Source organism: Typopeltis vanoorti, chromosome 2 (genome assembly GCF_054136105.1).
Source record: "Typopeltis vanoorti isolate ZY-2024b chromosome 2, IOZ_Tvanoo_1.0, whole genome shotgun sequence".
NCBI classification, from domain to species: domain Eukaryota; kingdom Metazoa; phylum Arthropoda; class Arachnida; order Uropygi; family Thelyphonidae; genus Typopeltis; species Typopeltis vanoorti.
The window spans coordinates 143,278,085-143,299,616 of NC_143550.1; the positions used below are offsets into that span (position 1 = coordinate 143,278,085).

The window sequence follows — 21,532 nt, forward strand, 5'->3', positions numbered from 1 at the left end:
AAAAATTATTGACAGCAATGACTGATTGTATACCTTGAGTGAAGAAGATAAAGCAAATTGGAATCAAATGTATGACATACACTGTCATGTTTTTATGGATTTTTCAAAGGCATTTGTCAGGGTGCCACATGACAAGTTGATTTTTTAAGTTGCATCATATGGGTTTGGATATGAAGTTAGTGGATTGGATTGGATTGGTGATTAGTTCCCTGATAGACATCATAGAGTTGCATATGGGGGAGTAGTGTCAAATAGTAGGAAGGTTATGAGTGAAGTTCCACAAGGTTCAATCCTGGGACTGTTGCTGTTCAATTCCTTATGTGAATGATATTTTCACAGGTCTGCAGGGAGATGTTCTGTTTTTTTGCAGATGATGTGAAGCTTGTGAGGGTTATTAGTAATAGTGCTAATGTTTGGCTCTTCAAGAGGATTTGAATAAGCTGGAAGGGTGGGCAATTGAATAGGGATACCAGTTTAATGCAAGGTTTTAAAATTTGGGATCCACAGATGAGATGCTTCATACATGTGGTGGAGTTATACTGGAAGAAGTCGAGGAAGCAAGGGAGCTTGGGGTGATTGTGGATAGAGATTTGAAGTTCCAAGGACATATCGCAAAGATTGTGAAGATATCTCAGAGATAAAAGTATGCTGGTACTATTGTATAAAGCTTTGATCAGACCACATCTGGATCTCTGTGCTCAGATCTAGTCACCAGGATTTGAAGAGGATGAAGCAACCTTGGAGAGGGTGCAGAGATGGATAACAAAAATGATCTCAGGACTGTACAATGTTGATTACGAAGATAGGCTTAGGGAATGCAGACTGCAGAGTTTAGTGGATAGAAGGCAAAGGGGAGATATGATCCAGACATTTAAGCTGTTCAAGGGTTATTATCATATTATCACTGAAGTGATTTTTCATTTGGTAAAATGAGGAAAAGGATCAAGTTCAAAAGACCATCCCTGGAAATTGTAAAAGGAGGTGATGAGTAAAAGGGTAAGAAGTAAGTTTTTTGTATAGGGAGTGATAAGAGCATGGAATGCATTGTCTGAGAATGTGTTGAACATGCAGACTATGCAAGATTTAAAGGAGTGATATGATAAACTTTGTGTTGACTAGGGTTGATCTTCCACAATGAGTGTTGTGACTCCATGAAGGTCCGGAAAATAATAATTATAATAATAATAAATCAATCACTGTTTTGAAATCTTTATAGAAGGCTGCATTAATCATATTGTGTGCTTTTCATCATTCTGCTTGCTACTATCAAAACATATCAGGTATTGATTTTTGTGTATATTATATCTGATTGAAATCTTTTATGAGTGTTGACTAAATGTTGCTGTAATCATATCATGCAAAGAGTTCATGTTTGTTGACATCCTGGAGATTTTAATATCATTTTTTTTCTTCTAAGCTTATAATATACATATTATATGCAGTTTTTAAGTGCTATAAAAAGATTACTGTTATTATTATATATTATTATATAAAATGAGAGAATATATATGAGATTAATAAGAGAATATACATGAGAGAATGGGTGTGCAAGATGAACAGGGAAACGGGGAGGCTCAGGGTGGACAGGGGTACACAGCGTGAGAAAGGTGGGTGCTGCAAGAGGATGTGAGAGCATGTGTAGACAGGAAAGGAATTAGATGACCTGGGATCAAGAGGAAACAGTTGGAATTGAAGAGGGTTCTAAAATGAATAAGCAGAAGGGAAATGGCCCCAGTCGAGCATGGAGAGATCACATCGAATGAGTGTTATCAGTGGAACTAGCTATAGATCCAGGAATGAGCTATTGTGTTTATATACAAATACTAGAAGTCTAAGAAACAAGGCAGATGAAATTGTTGCACTAATTGAGTCTGTTTACCCAAAAATTGTTGGAATAAGTGAGACATGGTTAGATGAGGACGACATCCTGACAGGAATAGAGATGAAAGGATATGATGTGTTTTGTGAGGATAGAAGGGATAAAAAGGGAGGGAAAGTACTATTGATGATAAAAAAAAAGAGTTATGTCCATACAAAGTAGAGATGCAAGAGGGAAATAGTGCCAGTGGTTTTGAGGCAGTATGGTGTGAGATAGAGGTGAATGGAATGAAATGCTTGGTTGGATGTTGTTATAGACCAGGAAATGTGGATGGTAGTGACTATGAAATGTATAATCAAATTAGCCAAGCAAATAAGAAAAGTGTGATCATTATGGGTGATTTTAATTATGGCAAGATAGACTGGAATGATGAGATAGCAACTGGAAGCAAAGAAAAGAAAATGAGTTTCTTGAGTTTTTGAGGGATAACTACCTCAGACAGTATGTAACAGAGGGTACACGAGGATTGAAGGTCTTGGATTTGGTCATCTCATCAGAGGATATAATTATAAATGAAGTGTCAAATCACCCAGCAATTGGTGAGAGTGACCATGAGGTGATTACCTGGGTGGTTGCCAGCAGTGTGAGGACCTCTGTAAGAAAAGGGTATATGTGGAACTACAAAGGGGGGGGGGGATGATTATGAAGAGCTCATCAGGAGACGGCTTGCAGGTGTAGCATGGAATGAAGAGTTAGCTGGAAAAGAGATCAATGCAGCTTGGGGGATATTCAGAAACTATCTAGTAGATGCAATGTCTAAATGTATTCCAAGGGTGAGAAGGTTAAATAAGGTAGGTGTGAAATGGATGAATAAAGAGATTAAGCATGCGATACAGAGAAAAAGGGCATTATGGAGGCAGCATAAGAGATTTAATAAATTTAATTTAATCCTTTATCCAAGTGTAAGCAAACAAAGTTTGCATCTGAAAATATCCTCAGGACTGGGGTAAGGTAGTGCAACACCACCTTATCCCAGTCCCCAGTTGGGTAGTGGCCCTTCCCTTAATGCATAGCAGCATACATGTCTGCAAGGAGATGTGCTTTGCATTATGGGAGATATTGTGACAAGGAGTGATGAGAGCTTGGTCCACCTTTGCTCAGAGTTCCTGGTGTTGCACTACCTTACCCCAGGCCAATATCTATCACTTTATCCAAGTGATAGATATTTGCACCTGAAGATATTTTCAGGTGCAAATATCTATCGCTTGGATAAAGGATTAAACTAAATTTATTATAGTCTAACCAAGTGAAAAATAAACTTCCAGCAGCATAAGAGAAGTGGAAATAACCAATTCCATGAGGACTACAAAGACCAGGCAAGGCAGGTGACTTGGTTGGTGAGGGTAGCTAAAGAAAGGTATGAACAGCACTTAGCTATAATAAATTTAGTTTAATCCTTTATCCAAGTGTGAGCAAACAAAGTTTGCGTCTGAAAGTATCTTCAGGACTGGGGTAAGGTGGTACAACACCAGGACAACTCGTTGCAAAGGTGGAGCAAGCTACCAACACTCCTGTCTCAGTATCTCCTATAATGCAAAACACATCTCCTTGCAGATATGTCTAATGTTATGCATTAAGGGAAGGGCCACTACCCAGACTAGTTTCGACCTTTATTGAGGTCTGTTCAGTGGGAGCCAGGCCCAAGCTGAGATACCAGGCAGAAGCATTCGCAGGTCATCTCTACCTATGAAGAGACCTCAATAAAGGTCGAAATTAGTCTGGGTAGTGGTCCTTCCCTTAATGCATAACATTAGACATATCCGCAAGGAGATGTGTTTTGCATTATAGGAGATACTGAGACAGGAGTGTTGGTAGCTTGCTCCACCTTTGCAACGAGTTGTCCTGGTGTTGTACCACCTTACCCCAGTCCTGAAGATACTTTCAGGCGCAAACTTTGTTTGCTCACACTTGGATAAAGGATTAAACTAAATTTATTATACTCTAACCAAGTGAAAAATAAACTTTCAGCACTTAGCTAATGAAGCCAAAAAGAATCCCAAGTAGTTCTTTCGATATGTATCCAGCAAAAGGAAGAATGATTATGGAAGGATGACATTGATTGGAGAAAATGGTATAAAGACAGTTGTTGCAGAAGGTGTGGTGGAGATACTTAATAAGCAGTTCATAAAGGTCTTTCTTTCAATCTTGTGAATGTGACTTCATGGAGAGATCGAGAGCAGTTGATGATCGGGAAGAGAGACTGACTGTAAGTGAGCAAGAGGTGTATGGGGAGTTGAGCAAACTAGATGTAAATAAGGCTGTGGGACTTGATAATATATCACCACGTATTTTGAAGGAATGTGCCAGGGAGTTGACACTGGCCTTGACATATTTTTTTTAATACGAGTCTTGCACTCGGTCAAGTTCCTGAGGAGTGGAAGGAAGGCAAGATTGTGACACTTCATAAAGGAGGTAATAGAATTCAAGCATCAAACTATAGGCCTATGTGTCAGGTGTTGTAGTTAAGTTGTTGGAGAAGCTAGGATCCAGAATTTTTTCAAATTTTTCTATAAGTTTGAGATTCATTTCCTACTCTTCTGTTTTACTTTCTGTTGCCAATTTTTGTAATTCCTCTGCTATCTTCACCTCTTTTTCAGTTATGCTTTTTTTTTTTTTTTTTTTTACATTGATGGTGCCTGTCTTTAGTGCTGTTGATTTGGAAGTTGTTCTAGTAACGAGTTTCACTATTTGACCTGGTTTCTTGTTGAAAATATGAGTGATAAGGCTTGTTAACTGGATGATATACCAGCTATAGAGGCATCTGATTTTTACATTCTAATCTGTGTATGATTTAAGCTAGTAGAATAATACAGTTTTCTTCATCTATTTGCTCATAGTTAGAATTTTCACATAAACATGATTATGAAAGTGGAAATTGTTCACCAGTGAATCTTGAACTTAAGATGGAAAAATCTTTGTTTTTCTGTCTTTCTTAAAAAGACAGAAATGTTTGTTCAAGATGATCAAATATTTATTTTTGTATTCATTCTTTGACCAAATACAGTTTTTTGTCAGAAGGCTCTTGTAGTTTGGCATTGTTCAGAGTTTAAATTTTGACTGCTGATATTTCCATAATTTTTACAAAACTATCAAAACGAGACATATTTGCATGATTCAAACATGGACATCTAATACTGGTTTTCTTCTTTTTTAAACAAAAAAAATGTCAAAAGCTATAGCACAGTTTGTGAAATTTCTTTCTCTTTTTCGCTTATGAATTGTAGTCACATATAATTGTTTTGCCTCTGCATATGGTTTGACTGAAATTAAAATGAAATTTACTGAAATGACTCAGTAAATTTTAATAGATATCCAAAATACCAATTTCATTAAATTCTATTTAGACACTGTAGAATTATTACAAATTTTGCCAGTGAAAAAGTTATACAATTGAAATTACAAGTGAAACATATGGAATATTGTAGTGCACACATTAAATCCAAAATTTTTAATATACTTCACTCAAAGAAAACAGTTATTGCAATATATGCTTTTGGCATGCTTGCCAATGGTCCATTGAAATACAAATTGATCTGTCTCAACAAACTTTTATGAAGTTGTAAGGATTTTAAATGCTGAATTTCAGTAAAATCCATTCAGTCGGAGTCTGGAAATGACTTGCTTGTGTACAGATAGATGGATGAATGGATAAATTGAATCAATCTCAGGTATTTATGCATTTTGCCAAATTCACTTAAAAATGTTTGAAAAATAGAGGAATTCTTTGTATTATATAAAATGACCACCTTACACATTTGCTTTTAATACAGTTTTGAATGTTAATGTAATAATTCTTTATTAATTTAATATGAATTTACTTCTGAAGGTTCTCTTTTATGTGGACCAAGCTTTGAAATTAGCTGTTGCCTGTATTAAGCTAAAATTATTGAAAGCTGAATGTTTAACATTGCTGCACCAGTACTCTGAAGCCCAAGAGATTGCTAGGTAAGTGGGAATCTAACATCTAACCAAAATATAAGTGCATAGTGTTCTCTCCATTTCAGTATATTCTGCTGCAGCAGTATTTACACACACACACACACACACACACACACACACACACACACACACACACACACACACACACACACACATCTGAATCAAAAATATATCCAGATGTCTACTCATTCTGCTCTCACACTAACATGAAGGACATTAATATGGAGTTGGTCATCCCTTGCCTTTCGGAAAGACTTTTCACTAGATTTTGGTACGTTGCTGTGGTCATTCCCTTCTATTCTTCCAGAACGGCATTAGTAAAGTTAGTTACTAATGTTAGGTAATTCAGCCTGGCTCACAATCAGCATTCTAATTCATCCCATAGGTATTTAATGGGATTGAGATCTGGGCTCTGATGCAGTCTAGTCAAGTCTTCAACACCCATCTCATTAAACTATTCTACACAGACTTTGCTTTGTGAATGGGAGGGGGGCCCACCGAACTGTTGCCAAAAATGTGAAAGCACAGAATTGTCTAGAATGTCATTATAGACTGCAGTGTTAGATTCCCTGTCTCTGATACTAGAGGACCTGCCCGAACCATGAAAAACAACCCAGACCACGATGCCTTCTCCACCAAACTTCACAGCTGGTGCAACACATTCAGGTAGGTAATGTTCTCCTAGTATCCACAAAACCCAGACTCATCCATCAGACAGCCAGATAGTGAAGTGTAATTCATCACCCCAGAGAAGTTTTTCCAGAGTCCAGTGGCAGCAAGCTTTACATCATTCCACCTGACACTTGGCATATGTGCAGTTGCATGGCAATGAAAACCCATGTTCTTCAGATCATAATGATAGTTGTGGTGCTGTATTGCTTACAGAGGCATTTTGGAACTCAGTAGCACATGTGTTTCAGCTGAGGATCAGGCAATTTTTTCATACTATGCATTTAGCACTCGGCAGTCGTGCTCTAATTTTATGCAGCCTACCAGGTTATGATTGTGCTGTTGTTGTCCTGGGTATTTCCACTTCACAATGACATTGTTGGATCCTACTTCTTCTCAATCTATACTTTGGATCCGACATGATTACTATTATGATGTTCTTAACTAATTGATAAGTAGAAAGTTGATTTCTAATTCAAATATAAAGAAAATTTATGTTTAAAGACTGCGCCACTTTATATCTGAATTAATTCAAGAATTGAAGATAAACCAACTCTCAACTACCCTTCCTTTATATGTTATTATATATATTGGCCGAGAATATTTAACTTACTTAATTTACCCGCTTTGGTTCGAATATTTTATGAGTGGTGCAGTAAAAGAGATTCAGGCAAAATACATCTTTTGATTAACAAAACAAACATTTAAATTCAAATCAGTAATTAAGATATCACAAACATTTTGACTTCTCTGATAAATTCAATCATACAAACTCAGACAATGGTAAATCTGTTATCTCTATAATACAGTCTTTTTACAGTTTCTAAGTTCCAATTACAACAAAAATTGCAGTAATACCTCTTCACAAACAAACACTTTTAAATTTACACTTTAGCTAACTTCCATAATAGTTACTGTAAGGAAATTCTAGGATGACACACTTCTCTGCAAAGGAATATTAATGGTTGGAATAATCTTACCAATAATCTTCTTTCTTCATAAACTTACACACAAACATTTTTTTATAACTGTAAACACTTTAAGCAGTATACAGCACTCATTAAAATAAATCTTCTAAGCAATAACTGAATTAATCATTGGTCACAACACACATAAACAAACGTTCTTGCATGAAGTACTACTGATCACTCATGAATTAAGGCAATACACAATAATTCCTTATCTTGAGGTTTTATATGCACAGTTGTTCATTCCTCCTGCATTCTAATAATTCTTTAGGCACTATAATTCTAAACACAGCTAACGGTAAACTTCAACTTTACAGCCTCTACTATTCTTTAGTAGCTTCGTGCTTTGCTTCAAGGTTCCGTATGTCCTTGAAAGGTCGGTGCTGAAATTAAATCTCAACTCAAGTATCGCTAGTCTATTTAATAGTCTCTCAACTGTTTTCCGTTGCTATAATTGTTATTCTACAACTTATTAGCTAACCACTTCTCGACTAGTAGACTTAAATTAGCTGCTTGAGTGACTTGCCGACTCTAATATTGCACTCTGATTCCCGAATGCCCAATGCTCTGATTCCAACCCAATGCCAATCCTCTCTCTCTCTGTTTCCTCTCTATCTTTATTTTCAGTGTTCCTCCTTTATATATGCGTTCTTCCTGCCTAAATTGTTCTCGTGATTTTCTTTGACTAAAACTCTTTTCAACATTCTCCTCACGTGGTGTTCCAAATTCGTGCTCGCTTACTTACATACGTCTCCATGACAACAAAACAAACATAATAAAATTGAGCTATTGCATAACGTTAAACTTCTACAAATAGGAATAAATAGAGAATATTAACATTTCAATCAATGCGCAGTTAAATTATCAAATACAAGTTCTTATAATATTAACATAGTAATAATTAAAATAGCTTAATAATATTTAATACAGTCTTTTCATTATTAATACATATATCTTTGATTAAATAATTAGATATTAGACAAAATTAAAGTAGTTATATGAATATTAAATTGTAAAATAAGTTGTTTACATTAAATAATATTTACAAGTCTATCCTATGTGATGGAAGATCATGTTGGATTCTGAACCAAATAATAATTACTCTAATCTCTACATAATTTAACATCATTTAACAGTTGACTAGGGTAGCTGCAGCAAGGCAAAAATTTCCCAAACTGAGTTGTTCCAAAAGTGGTACTCAATGAGAGTACCACATCTCAAGTCACTGAGTTCTTCAGTATGGCCCATTTTACTGTTAATATAAATTTTCTATGAAGATTCAAGATCGTGTGCTTCCTTTTATACCTGTATGAGCCATGGTTGTGATGTACATGGCCATATCCACTACTAAGAATGAGTATCCAGATCTTTTTGATCAGATAGTATCTATATATACTTTTTTTGAATAATATATGCACGTAAACACAAGAAAGATATTTAATTAACCAAATATTTCGGTCTGGAAATAGCAGACCATCTTCAGTGGCACTACAAGAACAATTAAAAAAAAATACAAGGTGGAATACTAACAGTAGATCATTTAAAAATAGAACAAGCCACATGATGTTATATCACTAACTATTAAAGGGAATATTTTTAAGTAGACATGATTGAAATAAAGATATTAATTAATAATATTAAATAACATAAAATTAATATGAATTAATGAGTTATCCTGATTAAACTTTCCCAGATTTTTGATATAGATATACAGTCATTCCGATTCAGGTTAGGATGGAGTAAGGCCTCTATGCTTTCTTTGAATAAATGTTAAAATTTATAACGGGATCTATGTAAGAGGCGAGTTTTTGACCAAAGGATGTTGTGGTTAGTTTCAATCCCGTGCTGAGCCAATCCAGATTTTTCAGATTTGTTGTGATGAATGGAGGATTGATGTTCTTGGATTCTTTTTTCAAGAGAACATCCATTTTTTCCAAAATAGGAGAGATCACAGTTGCAGGGAATTTGATAAACTCCAGGAAGAGATATAGTTGAGTGTTTGTCTTTAGGAGAAGGAAAATGGGAAGATAATTTGTTAATAGGTGAATACATAGCTGTTAACTCATATTTCTTCAGAATTCTTGCGATAGGTTCTGAAATCCCGGAGATGTAAGGAATTGGAACTCGACGTATTGAATCTTCGTTGTTTTGTGGTGGATTATAAGAATTGAGAAGATGTTGAGTACTCTTTTCGGAAAAGCTATTGAGTTTCATGTGTTGTTGGATAGTAGAAAGTTCTTTCTGTAGAAAATTAGAAGTAGAACAATTAGTTTTGACTCTTCTGATTAGACATTTTATGATTCCTGTTTTTTGACAAGGATGATGGGCTGATTCTTTAAGAATATAACGACCTGTGAACGTTGGTTTCCTGTAAACTGTAGTTGTAAGAGTATTTGAAGGTGACCAGATGAGGAGAATGTCTAAAAAAGATAATTGGTTGTTTTCTTCCATTTCCATAGTAAACTTTATACGATGATGTAAGGAATTGATGCTGTTTAAAAAAGAAGGTGAGTCTTTGTTGTGCAGCCATACAGTAAAGATGTCATCTATATATCTTACCCAAAAGGATGGTTGAGGGAAAATAGATGAGAATAGGACTTTTTCTAGATGTTATAAATAAAAGTTGGCTAAAGCAGGAGAGAGAGAGGACTTCCCATGGCCGTTCCTTCTACTTGGCTGTAAAATTTGTTTTGAATCAGCCCATCATCCTTGTCAAAAATTAACTTACTTCCAAGATTTTCCAAAAGATAAATATCCACCTCATCCTGGAGTTTATAAAATTCCATGGTCATGAGGCCTTTGTTATTATGGGCAGACTGGCCATTCAGTTTGGATTTGTATGGAAGAACATCAAGATTTAGCAAGCCATACCTTATCCACTAGACATAGAATTCACTGGAATAAAACTAAAATTTTACACAGAAGTTATTTTTTTTAGTTAAAAGATTCTACAAAAAAAGTTGTGAAGTGCACATCCATACCCCGAGCCTCAACAAGAATGACTGTCTTAAACTTTCATAATTTTGGGAGGTCGTCCTATGACTTCCCATCCTAACACTTCTCATTCCTGTGTTTCATAATTATTATTTATTTATTCTTTGAATTTTAATAGTTGTAGATGAAGCTATTCTCTGGCAGTTAATATCATATATTGTTACATGTGCTTACATTTTAAGTGTTGTTCTGTTTTGTTTACCTCTTGCCATCTGTATGCATTGACAACAGCTAGGAATCCTATCAAAAAAATTCTGCAAATAATGAATATTATTTTTCCTTATGAAAGTGCCATTCCATTGCTAGTTTTTATTACTTTTTTATTATGTCATCCACATGTCTCTATATTTATCTGTATGTTAAGGCTTAAGTGCTGGGAGGACATCATGTTGGAAGTTTAATAGAATATTAACAGCACTAGGAAAGGATTAAAAACTAATTTTAATCCTTCCAGTATTTCATCTGAGTCAATGAGACATCTTCAGGAAGTATAAATAACACTTCCTGAAGTTTCACTTTTAAATTAGATTGGTTTCAGAGTGCCACTGCAGATTCCAAAAACAGGCTTTCCTTTTTAAATTTACAATGGCAGAGCATGGCCAGGAGATCCTGTGAGTTGTATCCAATACATGGTCTGCAAGGCCAGATTGACCATAATCATGATTGCAGATGTAAGATTTGTGTTCCTCTAAATGGATTGTGGCTGATCTACCTGTCTGTCTGAAGTAAGCCAACTTGCAGGAGAGGAGGGAGCTGATCTTTGGTAGAACGGATAAGGGCAGCAAGTTTCCAGTGGGGCTTAAAAGCTGTGTAGAGGTTGTACTTTTTTAACGACCTAGTTATTTTTTTATGATGTGCCCCAGACATAGAGGGCACATCATACTGCAGTTACATCTTACCACATGGAACATGTTACAAATATGGAACTAAGAGAGAGAGAGAGAGATCAGATGTAATCTGGGATAACAGATGGACATATAGAATATTTAATTGGCAACTGAGAAAACCAGAAAAACCACCTACAAGATGGAAAGCCCCAGTAGTGAAATTTATGGGTATAACATGGAAGAGAGAGGCTCAAGATTGAGATCATTGGAGGCATCTTTGTGACATGAACTCATGGAGAAATCCTGAATGAAACAGGTCCCTCAAGGTAATCTGAATTGCTTGAGAAGAATTTAAATTCTAGTGTTATATTGATATTTTTTAAATGTCTTCATTGAGAGGGTGAGATCACTACCTACTTATTTGTAGGCCTGAAACAGCTTAAAAATAATGTTTGGTCTCTAGAGCAGTCTTTGTTTCTAGCCCATAGCTCACCTACAGTACTAAAAAAGTGCTATAGATTTGCAACTTTCCATGGGTGTGATTTCTATTAAAAAAAGAAAAAAATTCAAAACAACCAACCTACCAACCACCCCTTAAACATACAAGTTCTTTGGCAACTACAAAATGAAAACATCTTGAGATGAGCAAGATTGGTGAGAAGTAGGATACAGAAATGGGTTGATAACAGCGGTATTCTCTGTGGTTATCAGCATGGGTTTGTTAAGGGGAGATCATGTTTCACTAACTTACTTATGTACTATAACAAGGTGACAAATACCTTGGACAGAGGAGATGCATATACCGTGTTGTACTTGGATTTTGCAAATGCTTTTGATAGACTGCCACATGACAAGCTCTTAAATAAATTGAAAGAGATGGGATTGGATAACAGACAATTGGATCAGTGACTGGCTGTCAGATAGGTATCAGAAAGTTGTATATGGGGGTACAGTATCTCAAAAGAGAAAGGTCACCAGTGGTGTTCCACAGGGGTCAATTTTGGGGCCATTGTTGTTCAATTTGTATGTTAATGATATTGGGTTGGGTTTAACTAGTGATATCTAGCTGTTTGCAGATGATGCAAAACTGGGGAGAGCAATGCACAGTCAGGCTGATGTTAATGCCTTACAAGAGGACTTGAATAGATTGCATGAATGGGTAGGTAAGTGTAATTGTCAGTTCAATGTTGCCAAGTGTAAGGTTTTGAGATTTGGTAAGCAATGATGGGACGCCAAGTATACACTTGGTGGGGAAACTTTAACAGAAGTGGAGGAGATGAGAGATCTAGGAGTGATGGACAAGGACCTGAAATTCAGAGGCCACGTTGCACAAGTTGTGAAGACATCACATTGAATAATGGCAGTGTTGCAGAGAACCCTGACATGCAGAAATAGAGAGGTTATGATTCCATTGTATAAGGCCTTGATCAGGCCTCATATGGATTATTGTGCACAGATTTGGTCGCCGGGTTTTCATGGTGATGAGTATATGTTGAAAAGGGTACAGAGAAGATTCACAAAGGTAGTCAGTGGTCTTTGGAATGTGGAGTATGCAGACAGATTGAGAGAATGTAAGTTGCAGAACCTCGTGAATAGGAGGAAGAGGAGGGATATGATTGAGACATATAAACTGGTCAGGGGTTGTTATCAGGTAGACATGGAAGAGATTTTTCATAGAATTAGAGAGGGAAGTAGAACTAGAGGCCATTGCTGGAAACTGTATAAGGAGGGTGTGAGCAAAGGAGTGAGAAGCATGTTCTTTGCATGGAGGGTGGTTAGTGAGTGGAATGCATTGCCTGAGTGTGTTGTGTATGTGGACACATTGAATCAGTTTAAGATGCAGTTGGATGAGCATTGTGTGCAATAGTGAGTACTTCCCACGATGAGTCTCTGACTCCATGGAGGTTGGGTGTTGATAATAATAATAATGTTTGACCTGCACAAAAATATCTGCAAATAAATGACTGTGGTGTCTACCCCTCCGTGCTTTCTAGATCTCTCTCTTTTTCTTTTCTTTTTTACAAACTTGACATACAGTATCACTCACTAAATCACTTGATGTATGGTATCAGTTACTAAATAACCATAAACAGAATTAAAAAAATACTCTCAGGCTTGTTTTTCATCACACCTGTAGAAAGAAAGAAAACACAATTTTGTATTCATGTCCTTGAATACAGTATTTCTAGTAATTAAATGGGAACAGAAAGAATATATTTAATAAATTATGTAACTTGCAACAGAAAATTAGTAATATTCCTTTCTTTATTCCTTTCATTAAGTGATATTCTCCATGTGGATGCAATAAATGTGGATGCTATGTATGTGAGAGGTGTTTGTCTTTATTATCAGGACAATGTGGAGAAATCATTTGTCCACTTGCAGCAAGTTCTGCGATTGGCTCCTGATCATTCCAAAGCTCAGGAAATTTACAGGGTAAGTTTTAATTTTCTCTTAATATTTAGTGGGATATTTCTTATAACTATCAAAGATTACTTATTAGAAATGTTTCTCATTATCAAATACAAAAAATTGATTAAAATGTTTGTAGACTAATATAGCACACAGCTTTTGAAACAGTCTTCAAATAATATTTTGAATGAATTTATTGACAATGTATGTATGGTTCATGTAAAGTGAGCTCCTTCCAAAGATATTGTAAGTTTTTAAAAAATGAACTAGTTTAGATGCTTTTAAATATTAATTATCCTTCTTTGATAATTAGTTGATAAGGAATTTAAATTAACTGCAACAAAATAAAAAGTATATGAAGAGGTACAATTAATTGGTATTTCATTTTAACTTATGTAGAAAATTTGAGAACAGACTGTTTTTTTTTTCCCCATCAGTATCTTGAACAAGAGTAGAGAATTAGAAGTTCTGGAGCTATATGCAACTCAGAACATGCTAAAATATCAAAATGAGAGCCATATTGGCTTGCATTGTATAGAGTAAAAAAAAAAAAAATTCAAATATATTATTATTATTGAATGAGGATTTAGACTTATGTGCTGGTTTACACTCATAATTAAAGTTAATGGAACGAATATAGCACAGAGAAATAAATCAAACAACAGAGTTAATCATTATGGTATTTAATCTGTCACAGAAATGCCTTCAGGAATACAGTATTAAAATTGTAATAACACACACAGTAAATGGAGGAAATTAAACTATTTTAAGCCTAAGGTCCAATGGGGGGTTGAGCACCCTCTATGGCTGCTGTTAGCTAGCTTTAGCTGTTGAGCAGGAGGCCCAAGAATTAGTTTCCAAATCTTGGAAAGTTGAACACAGCTATATTTATTTAGATTAGGTTGGTTTGTTAAATCTATTTAGTGGATACACTTTGGCTGCTCTGACCAAGTGAGCCACCTCTTCTTTGCCTTCTCTTTGTACTCCTCTTGCAACTGGTTATTACCACTCATCTTGTGTTGACTGCATAATGCCTTCTCATTATTTTAGATGCTTGCCTCACCTCCTCATTCATCAATTTCTCACTTACCTTATTTGTGATGTAAATGGAAGAGAAATGAATGGAAAGTATTTTCTGCTTGGTTACAATTGGAAGGTGATAAGATAAGAAATTATATTCTTATAAGTTTCAGTAAGGAAATACCTTGAGTAGACATATTACTTACTATTATAATAATGGAATTAACTCATGTAAAATATTCTTTATTAGTAGAATTTTTGCCTGAGTCACAGGCATCATCAGTACAAATACAAAGGCTAATTAAACAATAACTGATATATTCACAAAACACCACCTAAGTTGCTAAAGTTAAATTTCCTACATTTATTTAAAAAAAAAAAAAAAAAAACCTAAATAAATAAAATGTATATATATGTGCATACAATTACAAAATTAGGAAAGATTTGCTGTTTTATAGAGTACTATCCCCCACAAGGGGGAAAGATGTAGACTATCGGATCTGTTTAGGTTAGGGGAGTGAAGTAACATTTCACATGTTTCTTTGTAAAGTCGTTCCATGAGGAACCGACTTTTAAGAATGACTTTTTTCTTGTTTCACTGAACTCTATGTTTAGTGTTAATGGCATGCTTTGCAAGTCTAGACTGTTCAGGTTCAAGGGTACTGAATATGCAACTTGTGTTCTTCTAACCAAATCAGAGCAGATCTTCCTGTTTGTCCGAAATATGATAACCCACAAGAGCAGAGAATCTGATAGACACCTGGATAGCTGAGATGTGGGAGCTTGTCCTTTGGAGACGTGAGGAATGTAGAGATTTTTCTGATGGGTCAAAAGGCAACACAAATATTTAGTGGTTTTAACACTTTAGTTATGCTTTCGCTAATGCCTTGCACATAGGGGATAGGTATATGTGTTGTTTCTTCTGTATTTGAAGAGGATGCTGAAGCACGATCACTTAAAGCTCTTTTTATGAAGGAATTCTTATAACCATTGCATATGAAGGAGGAATTAATATATTGTAATTCTTATTGTAATAGTTCTGAAAAAGAAAAGGAGTGGACTCTATAAACCAGTGTTTTTTATAGTACCTGCCTTTTGACTGGGATGGTGATGTGATTCAGCATGGATGTACTGGCCTGTATGAGTTTCCTTCCTATAATACTGTGAATTGTAGGTTACCACCTGGTTGGTGAAGAATTAAGAGATCTAGAAAGGCTAACTGCTTATTTACTTCTAGGGTGAACTGGATCCTTGGATGAAGTGCATTCATTTTTAGAATAATATACAGATTATTAGTAATAATATACAGAATAATAGAATAATAAACAGAATAATATTCCTAAAGCGCTGTAAGATGGCTCAGGTTATTCCTACCTGCTATAAACTAAAAGAAGTTTTTAGGTCTCAAAGAGCCCATCAGATTTATTTAAAGGCCAGTGGGTCATTGTTAAATTATCAGCTACAAGAAGCAAAGAAATCCCTTGAATAAAGAAATAGCAGATATCAAGAACGCTATAGAACCAGTATTAGAGGCTAAATATTTTAACAACATTTTACGCATATCATCGACGTCATAGCAAAAGGTTTTTAATACTTCCCATAATAGATTAAAACACAAGTTTGATTCACTGGTGAGCCATCCCAAATCTAGTAACATTGTCTGTGATACAGATAGAGTAGTTATTAATGTGTTCGGTACGATAGGTTCGGCCAAGGAGGCTGAACCTATCGTGCACTGAACAAAAAAGTACTGAAATCATTGAAGAATAACAAGAACCTAATTATTACGAAAGCTGACAAAAGGAAGACTGTAGTCATTCAAGACAGAAGAGAATACGAGAGAAAAAATGTTACTGTTACTCCACGACTATTCAACTTATAGGCCCCTCACTTCAGATCTTACTGGTAGTCAAATAAAAAAATTTAATGCTCTTATAGATAATATATCAATATGGGATGAAGATAAAAAAGAAAACACCAAAAATCTCCTTCGAATGCCCACCTAGATTACATGGTCTTCCAAAAGTACATAAGCCAGGAATTCCATTAAGACATGTTGTAGACTGTATAGGTTGTCCCACTTACAAAATTTCAAAATTTCTGTAAATTTACTCATTTCTTCAACTAGAAGAACTGCTATGTGTATCAAAAATTTTTTGGATTTCAGAAATAAAATTTCCGATCTGCATCTAGACAATTTGGAGATTATGATTAGTCTAGATGTTGTTTCTCTATTTATGAATGTTCCGTTAGCAGACAGCATTGAATTACCTCACCAAGAATTTCCTCTAGGCATAGTCAAATTATTTGAATTTGTAATAAAGTGTGGTTATTTTTCCTTCAAAAACCAGTTGTACCAACAAATCAAAGGAACAACAATGGGTAATCCAATATCTCCTGCTATTGCCAACTACTTCATGGAGCACTTCAAACAATGTATCTTTGACACCGTTTCACCCAGACCTTCAGATATGTGGACGACATTTTTGCCATATGGAAGGACACTTCCTCTCAAAAATAAATGCACTTCATCCAAGGATCCAGTTCACCCTAGAAGTAGAAGTAAATAAGCAGTTAGCCTAAACCTCTTAATTCTTCGCCAACCAGATGGCAACCTACAATTCACAGTATTATAGGAAGGAAACTCATACAGGCCAGTACATCCATGCTGAATCACATCACTATCCCAGTCAAAAGGCAGGTACTATAAAAACACTGGTTCATAGAGCTCACTCCTTTTCTTCTTCTTCAGAACTATTACAAAAAGAATTACAATATGGTTATAAGAATTCCTTCATAAAAAGAGCTTTAAGTAGTCATGCTTCAGCATCCTCTTCAAATACAGAAGAAACAACGTACAAACTACCTAACCCCAAAAACGAAAGACAAACTTGAAGTTATTTATAATATAGAAAGAGGCCTAAGATTCGTACTTAATAACATAGCAGACAAAATACGTATAGAAACTGTGAACATTTTAAACCATAACAAAACAATAACAAGCAACATAACTAAACACGAATTAACAGCGATAAAATCACTTAAAACAAATCCGAACATAGTAATAACCAGAGCCAATAAAGGAAATGCCACTGTCATTTTAAACTGTACCACTTATATAGAAAAAATGAATCTGCTGGTCTAGTTAACTACAACCCAACTAACAGAACAAAAAACAAAACAGAGAAACTACTTAAATCAATTACCATATGGCCCGAAGATACAGTCAAAAAACTGTTCCCTCATCACGCGCACTCCCCTAGAATTTATGGGCTACCAAAAATTCACAAAGAAAACACCCCACTAAGACCTATCGTTGAAGGAATTGATAGCCCGATGTATCACTTAGCCAAAAAATTAGCGGCAGCACTCAAGGAGTTGGTAGGTCATTCCCCTTCCTATATCAAAAACACACAACACTTCATAAACATCATCAAAGACATTACATTAGAAAAAGATGATTTATTAGTCAGTTTTGACATCTCTGCCCTCTTTACAAATGTCCCAATCCTTCTCCTACAGAACAAATTCCCTCCAGATATCACGGCGCTTTTTGCACATGTATTACGGTTGGGTTACTTTGTATGGCAAAACGCCTTCTACTTACAAAAAGAAGGCACAGCCATGGGCTTGCCATTATCCCCCCCCCCCCTCATTGCTAACTTTTACATGGAACATTTTGAGCAACTTGCCCTAGATTCCTCCCCTCTAAAACCCAAAGGCTGGCTTAGATACATTGACGATGTTTTCGCGATCTGGTCCCATGGCTGCCAGACATTAGACACATTCCTTAGCCACCTAAACAAACAGCACAAACGCATACAGTTTACAATTGAAATTGAAAAACACAACACACTTCCATTTCTAGATACACTTGTCACACGTCTTCCCTTGGGCAATCTTTCCTTCAATGTTTACCGAAAACCGACACATACGGGACAATATATATACATAAACTCATACCACCACCCAACACAAAAACTAGGTGTCATCAACACGCTAAAAAAGCAGAGCTCAGACGATTTGTTCTAGTGAAAAGGAACTGAAAGACGAGTTTAAAATTATCAGTAATAACCTACAAAAAAACGGATACAGCCAAAATACTATAAACAAAATTCTCTACAAAACCACAATAAAAAACAAAGACAAACCAGACTACAGTAAAACTATAACCATTCCCTACATTAAAGGAATATCAGACAAAATAAACAGAGTACTACAAAAGTACAACCTCAAAGCCACCTTTAAACCTCCTGCAAAATTAAAAAAACTTACTCAACTCATCCAAAGACCCATTCCCTCCACTAGCTCACCCTGGAGTATACCAGATTTATTGTACTTGCAACATACCATATATAGGAGAAACAGGACACACTATTCCTATTAGACAAAAAGAACATAAACGACACATTAAATATAATAATTATGGTGAAGCTGGCCTTTTTGATCATGCCATGAATACCTTACACAGTCAAGGTATGGTTGGGGCTAATGGGGGTCTTAAATTCATGTACACTAATACTAGGAGTATTAGGAACAAGAAGGAAGAGTTTTTGGCCATGGTTGGCACTTCCAGACCACAGGTTATAGGTATTAGTGAAACATGGCTGACTGTAGATGATATAACTAGTGGGATTGAATGTGATGGGTATAGTGTGTTCAGGAATGACAGAGAGAATAAAATGGGGGGAGGAGTATTGTTGATGATAGCTGATGAGCTCCAGCCAAGGAGAATAGAAGTTGAATTGCAGGATAGAGAAAAGAGCACATTTGAGGCCATTTGGTGTGAGATTGTGGCTAGCAGAACTAAATATACAATTGGGTGCTGCTATAGACCAGGTGATGGAAAAGATGGTGGTGACAGTATGCACAAGCAAATAGAAGAAATGGGTGGAAGGAGGGTGATTATTATGGGAGATTTCAACTATGGTCGCATCGATTGGAGTGAGGAGAGGACACACGGGAGGAAGGAACTGGATTTTATGCGGTTATTAAGGGATAACTATCTGCGACAGCATGTAATGGAAAATACTAGGGGTCAGAGAGTGCTTGACCTAGTAATTACATCTGAGGATTTGGCTGTAACAAATATGACCACATTGCCACCAATCGGTGAGAGTGATCATAGGGTCTTAACTTGGGAGGTGGCTAAAGGTGTAGAATTTTCAATTAAGACAGGGTACATGTGGAATTATCGGGCTGGAAAGTATGACAAGCTTAGGAGTTTGATTGGTTCAGTGCCATGGCATGTACAACTGCAAGGACTAGTTGATAGTGCAATGGGAGGTAGTTAAGAAGTGCTTGCATGAAGCAATGGCTGACTGTATACCTAGAGTCCGAATAATAAATCAATTAGGGGTTAAATGGATGAATAACACCATTAAGCTTGAGTTGCAAAAAAAGAAACAACTATGGAGGGAATTTAAGGAGAAGGGTGACCGGCAGGCACATGAACGGTATAAAGCGCAGGCCAGAAGGGTGACGAGTGTGGTAAGAAAAGCAAAAAAGGATTACGAAAGAACATTGGCCATGCAGGCTAAAGAGAATCCTAAACAGTTTTTTAGATATGTAGCAAGTAAAAGGAAAAATGTACATGGCAGATTGATTTTAAAGAATGCCGATGGTAGGGAGGTAACTGAATCAGTTGAGATAGTTGAGTTACTGAGTGAGCACTTTGCAAAAGTATATCATCCAGGTGGTGACATTGCAGAAATGAATAAACCAGTAGATTATACGGGAATTGTGGTTAATGAAGTGGAGGTGAGTAGTCTATTGCATAACCTCAATGTCAATACATCTCTGGGATTGGATGGTATACCAGCTCGTGTTGTACGAGAAGCAGCTAAAGAATTGTCAGTACCCTTGACCATTTTGTTTAATTTGAGTCTCGGGTCTGGGTTAGTCCCGAGCGGGTGGAAAGAGGGGAAAATAGTTCCACTGTATAAAGGTGGTTCCAAGACTGCTGTAGTAAATTACCGACCGATTAGCATATCAGGAATCATTGTCAAGGTCTTAGAGAAAATAGTCAAGAGGAAAATACAAGATTGGATAGAAGAAAATGGGATACTGTATCGGGGACAGCATGGTTTCGTGAAGGGTAGGTCATGCCTCAGTAACTTGCTCACGTATTATAACACAGTGACGGCTGAACTGGATAAGGGTAATGGGTTTACGGTGATTCTACTGGACCTTGCCAAGGCCTTTGACAGGATTCCACATGGAATTCTAATCAGTAAATTGCAGCATATGGGAATGGACATAGGGTTGGTGAGATGGATAGGAGGGTGGTTGGCGGAGAGATATCAGAGAGTGGTTTACTCGGGAGTAGAGTCCACAAGACGGCCTGTGACTAGTGGTGTGCCACAGGGATCTGTTCTTGGACCACTGCTGTTTAATTTGTTCATAAATGATATAGGAAATGATCTGAGAGGAACAGTTCATTTGTTTGCGGATGATGCGAAGTTGGGTAGGGCAATAGTGAATGCAGATGACGTCAAAATTTTGCAGGATGATTTGGATAGATTGGAGGTCTGGGCTAAGGAGAATGGATGTCAGTTTAATGTGGCAAAATGTAAGGTTATGCATTTTGGGGTGAAAAGATTGGCGGCAGTTTACTGTATTGGTGGAACCGTGCTCCAGGAAATTGATGAGGCACGAGATTTAGGAGTGTTGGTAGATAAGGAATTGAAATTTAGGGGACACATTGCAAAAGTGACCAAAACAGCTCATCAAATCACTTGGTTGCTGAAGAATACGTTGACAAGCAGAGACAAGCAGGTTATTGTTCCTCTCTATCGAGCCTTGATAAGACCCCATCTAGACTA

At 36.3% G+C, this 21,532-nt stretch overlaps 1 protein-coding gene across 5 annotated transcripts in view; it reads left to right on the forward strand.

The window, feature by feature from the left end:
* LOC150109487 (dnaJ homolog subfamily C member 7-like) overlaps window positions 1-21,532 on the forward strand; it is a 160,115-nt gene that overhangs the window by 70,590 nt on the left and 67,993 nt on the right. For all 5 annotated transcript variants that reach the window (XM_090413259.1, XM_090413260.1, XM_090413281.1 and 2 more), the window contains 2 exons: window positions 5,706-5,824; window positions 13,559-13,712. In XM_090413259.1, coding sequence (XP_090269385.1) covers window positions 5,706-5,824; window positions 13,559-13,712 — 273 coding nt within the window. The remainder of the gene's footprint in view (window positions 1-5,705; window positions 5,825-13,558; window positions 13,713-21,532) is intronic.